The sequence below is a fragment of the Scyliorhinus torazame genome, unplaced genomic scaffold, assembly GCF_047496885.1.
Source record: "Scyliorhinus torazame isolate Kashiwa2021f unplaced genomic scaffold, sScyTor2.1 scaffold_1177, whole genome shotgun sequence".
Lineage (NCBI taxonomy): Eukaryota > Metazoa > Chordata > Chondrichthyes > Carcharhiniformes > Scyliorhinidae > Scyliorhinus > Scyliorhinus torazame.
In genome coordinates this window covers 4,915-10,000 of record NW_027308904.1, presented here as the reverse complement: position 1 = coordinate 10,000, position 5,086 = coordinate 4,915, and the positions used below count along the sequence as shown (strand labels likewise).

Below are 5,086 nucleotides of genomic sequence, written 5' to 3'. Positions count from 1 at the left end.
CTCTGTCCCTCTCGCCCTCTGTCCCTCTCGCCCTCTGTCCCTCTCGCCCTCTGTCCCTCTCGCATTCTGTCCCTCTCGCTCTCTGTCCCTCTCGCTCTCTGTCCCTCTGGCTCTCTCTCTTGCTCTCGCACTCTGTCCCTCTCGCTCTCTGTCCCTCTCGCACTCTGTCCCTCTCGCACTCTGTCCCTCTCGCACTCTGTCCCTCTCGCTCTCGCTCTGTGTCCCTCTCGCTCTGTGTCCCTCTCGCTCTGTGTCCCTCTCGCTCTGTGTCCCTCTCGCTCTGTGTCCCTCTCGCTCTGTGTCCCTCTCGCTCTGTGTCCCTCTCGCTCTGTGTCCCTCTCGCACTCTGTCCCTCTCGCTCTCTGTCCCTCTCGTTCTCTGTCCCTCTCGTTCTCTGTCCCCCTCGCTCTCTGTCCCTTCTCGCTCTCTGTCCCTCTCGCTCTCTGTCCCTCTCGCTCTCGCTCTCTGTATCTCTCGCTCTCTGTCCCTCTCGCTCTCTGTCCGTCTCGCTCTCTGTCCCTCTCGCTCTCTGTCCCTCTCGCTCTCTGTCCCTCTCGCTCTCTGTCCCTCTCGCTCTCTGTCCCTCTCGCTCTCTGTCCCCTCTCGCTCTCTGTCCCTCTCGCTCTCTGTCTCTCTCGCACTCTGTCTCTCTCGCACTCTGTCCCTCTCGCTCTCTGTCCCTCTCGCTCTCTGTCCCCTCTCGCTCTCTGTCCCTCTCGCTCTCTGTCCCTCTCGCTCTCGCTCTTCTGTCCCTCTCGCTCTCTGTCTCTCTCGCTCTCTGTCCCTCTCGCTCTCTGTCTCTCTCGCTCTCTGTCTCTCTGTCCCTCTCGCTCTCTGTCCCTCTCGCTCTCTGTCTCTCTCGCTCTCTGTCCCTCTCGCTCTCGCTCTCTGTCCCTCTCGCTTTCTGTCCCTCTCGCTTTCTGTCCCTCTCGCTCTTTGTCCCTCTCGCTCTCTGCCCCTCTCGCTCTCTGCCCCTCTCGCTCTCTGCCCCTCTCGCTCTCTGCCCCTCTCGCTCTCTGCCCCTCTCGCTCTCTGCCCCTCTCGCTCTCTGCCCCTCTCGCTCTCTGTCCTCTCGCTCTCTGTCCCTCTCGCTCTCTGTCCCCTCGCTCTCTGTCCCCCTCGCTCTCTGTCCCCCTCGCTCTCTGTCCCCCTCGCTCTCTGTCCCCCTCGTTCTCTGTCCCCCTCGCTCTCTGTCCCTCTCGCTCCTCTCTCCCTCTCGCTCTCTGTCCCTCTCGCTCTCTCTCCCTCTCGCTCTCTCTCCCTCTCGCTCTCTGTCCCTCTCGCTCTCTGTCCCTCTCGCTCTCTGTCTCTCTCGCTCTCTGTCTCTCTCGCTCTCTGTCCCTCTCGCTCTCTGTCCCCTCCTCGCTCTCGTGTCCCTCTCGCTCTCTGTCCCTCTCGCTCTCTGTCCCTCTCGCTCTCTGTCCCTCTCGCTCTCTCTCGCTCTCGCTCTCTGTCCCTCTCGCTCTCTGTCCCTCTCGCTCTCTGTCTCCCTCCCTCCCTCTCTCTCAGGAGTTCTCTGAGGCTGATTACCTGTACATTGTGGATGGTTGGAAAGAGAAGATGTCCCGGAGTGAGCGGGGAGACCAGCGTTGGGCCCTCTTCCTGGCGGAGAAGCCCAGGATGGCCGGGAACGAGACGTCTGGCTGAATCCCTGAGATGGAATCCCGGCCGAGGGAGCGACGCGAAGTGGGGCATTGATGAGGTGGCTAAATGCCCCTGCTGTTTTAATCTGTACAAACTGTACTAGCATGGTCTGAGAGGGCTGAATGGCTTTCTGTCCTCAACTTTTTAAATGTGGGGTTTGTATTGAAGAATCTTTGTCCTTCTCTATTGGAGAATAAAGTGTGTGTTGTTATTGAACAACAAACAGTCTGAATGCTGCTGCCTCTGGTGTGAGTCCATTGCAGTGAACCTCGACAAACCCTTCCCCAATTAAATTGGGAATCTGTGTCTCCATCTGGACCCGAAACAGCTCGACCATCCTCCGGACAGCCGCCTACCCATTAAACCCATCACAATCCCGGCCATTATCCGGCTTCCCCAGGGGCCTCACAGGAAACTGCGGCCGGGATTGTCCGTCTGGGAGACTGTGGGCGGGATTGTCCGTCTGGGAGGACTGTGGGCGGGATTGTCCGTCTGGGAGACTGTGGGCGGGATTGTCCGTCTGGGAGACTGTGGGATTGTCCGTCTGGGAGACTGTGGGATTGTCCGTCTGGGAGACTGTGGGATTGTCCGTCTGGGAGGACTGTGGGGATTGTCCGTCTGGGAGACTGTGGGATTGTCCGTCTGGAGACTGTGGGCGGGATTGTCCGTCTGGGAGACTGCGGGATTGTCCGTCTGGGAGACTGTGGGCGGGATTGTCCGTCTGGGAGACTGTGGGTGGGATTGTCCGTCTGGGAGGACTGTGGGTGGGATTGTCCGTCTGGGAGACTGTGGGTGGGATTGTCCGTCTGGGAGACTGTGGGGTGGGATTGTCCGTCTGGGAGACTGTGGGATTGTCCGTCTGGGAGACTGTGGGATTGTCCGTCTGGGAGACTGTGGGATTGTCCGTCTGGGAGACTGTGGGTGGGATTGTCCGTCTGGGAGACTGTGGGGATTGTCCATCTGGGAGACTGTGGGATTGTCCGTCTGGGAGACTGTGGCGGGGATTGTCCGTCTGGGAGACTGTGGGATTGTCCGTCTGGGAGACTGTGGGTGGATTGTCCGTCTGGAGACTGTGGGATTGTCCGTCTGGGAGACTGTGGGTGGGATTGTCCGTCTGGGAGACTGTGGGATTGTCCATCTGGGAGACTGTGGGATTGTCCGTCTGGGAGGACTGTGGGCGGGGATTGTCCGTCTGGGAGACTGTGGGATTGTCCGTCTGGGAGACTGTGGGTGGGATTGTCCGTCTGGGAGACTGTGGGTGGGATTGTCCGTCTGGGAAGCTGTGGGATTGTCCGTCTGGAGACTGTGGGTGGGATTGTCCGTCTGGGAGACTGTGGGCGGGGATTGTCCGTCTGGGAGACTGTGTGTGGGATTGTCCGTCTGGGAGACTGTGGGATTGTCCGTCTGGGAGACTGTGGGTGGGATTGTCCGTCTGGGAGACTGTGGGTGGGATTGTCCGTCTGGGAGACTGCGGGATTGTCCGTCTGGGAGACTGTGGGTGGGATTGTCCGTCTGGGAGGACTGTGGGTGGGATTGTCCGTCTGGAGACTGTGGGATTGTCCGTCTGGGAGACTGTGGGATTGTCCGTCTGGGAGACTGTGGGTGGGATTGTCCGGTCTGGGAGACTGTGGGTGGGATTGTCCGTCTGGGAGACTGTGGGTGGGATTGTCCGTCTGGGAGACTGTGGGTGGATTGTCCGTCTGGGAGACTGTGGGCGGGATTGTCCGTCTGGGAGACTGTGGGTGGGATTGTCCGTCTGGGAGACTGTGGGATTGTCCGTCTGGGAGACTGTGGGTGGGATTGTCCGTCTGGGAGACTGTGGGATTGTCCGTCTGGGAGACAGTGGGTGGGATTGTCCGTCTGGGAGACTGTGGGCGGGATTGTCCGTCTGGGAGACTGTGGGTGGGATTGTCCGTCTGGGAGACTGTGGGATTGTCCATCTGGGAGACTGTGGGTGGGATTGTCCGTCTGGGAGACTGTGGGCGGGATTGTCCGTCTGGGAGACTGTGGATTGTCCGTCTGGGAGACTGTGGGATTGTCCGTCTGGGAGACTGTGGGCGGGATTGTCCGTCTGGGAGACTGTGGGTGGGATTGTCCGTCTGGGAGACTGTGGGTGGGATTGTCCGTCTGGGAGACTGTGGGATTGTCCGTCTGGGAGACATGTGGGATTGTCCGTCTGGGAGACTGTGGGATTGTCCGTCTGGGAGACTGTGGGTGGGTTTGTCCGTCTGGGAGACTGTGGATTGTCCATCTGGGAGACTGTGGGTGGGATTGTCCGTCTGGGAGACTGTGGTGGGATTGTCCGTCTGGGAGACTGTGGGTGGGATTGTCCGTCTGGGAGACTGTGGGTGGGATTGTCCGTCTGGGAGGACTGTGGGTGGGATTGTCCGTCTGGGAGACTGTGGGCGGATTGTCCGTCTGGGAGACTGTGGCGGGATTGTCCGTCTGGGAGACTGTGGGTGGGATTGTCCGTCTGGGGGACTGTGGGATTGTCCGTCTGGGGAGACTGTGGGATTGTCCGTCTGGGAGACTGTGGGATTGTCCGTCTGGGAGACTGTGGGCGGGATTGTCCGTCTGGGGGACTGTGGGATTGTCCGTCTGGGGAGACTGTGGGATTGTCCGTCTGGGAGACTGTGGGCGGGATTGTCCGTCTGGGGAGACTGTGGGCGGGATTGTCCGTCTGGGAGACTGTGGGATTGTCCGTCTGGGAGACTGTGGGCGGGATTGTCCGTCTGGGAGACTGTGGGCGGGATTGTCCGTCTGGGAGACCTGTGGGATTGTCCGTCTGGGAGACTGTGGGGTGGGATTGTCCCGTCTGGGAGACTGTGGGTGGGATTGTCCGTCTGGCGAGACTGTGGGTGGGGATTGTCCGTCTGGGGAGACTGTGGGTGGGATTGTCCGACTGGAGACTGTGGGATTGTCCGTCTGGGAGACTGTGGGATTGTCCGTCTGGGAGACTGTGGATTGTCCGTCTGGGAGACTGTGGGCGGGATTGTCCGTCTGGGAGGACTGTGGGCGGGATTGTCCGTCCTGGGAGACTGTGGGATTGTCCGTCTGGGAGACTGTGGGCGGATTGTCCGTCTGGGAGACTGTGGGCGGGATTGTCCGTCTGGGAGACTGTGGGATTGTCCGTCTGGGAGACTGTGGGATTGTCCGTCTGGGAGACTGTGGGTGGGATTGTCCGTCTGGGAGACTGTGGGATTGTCCGTCTGGGAGACTGTGGGTGGGATTGTCCGTCTGGGAGACTGTGGGCGGGATTGTCCGTCTGGGAGACTGTGGGCGGGATTGTCCGTCTGGGAGACTGTGGGATTGTCCGTCTGGGAGACTGTGGGATTGTCCCGTCTGGGAGACTGTGGGTGGGATTGTCCCGTCTGGGAGACTGTGGGTGGGATTGTCCGTCTGGGAGACTGTGGGTGGGATTGTCCGTCTGGGAGACTGTGGG

General features: G+C 60.3%; 1 protein-coding gene across 1 annotated transcript in view; it reads left to right on the top strand.

The window, feature by feature from the left end:
- Positions 1 to 1,876, top strand: part of LOC140407112 (uncharacterized) — an 18,463-nt gene extending 16,587 nt beyond the window's left edge. Inside the window, exon 4 of the mRNA XM_072494829.1 lies at positions 1,510 to 1,876. Within this exon, the coding sequence (XP_072350930.1) occupies positions 1,510 to 1,647 (138 nt within the window). The 3' untranslated portion in view covers positions 1,648 to 1,876. The remainder of the gene's footprint in view (positions 1 to 1,509) is intronic.
- Positions 1,877 to 5,086: the final 3,210 nt, after the last annotated feature.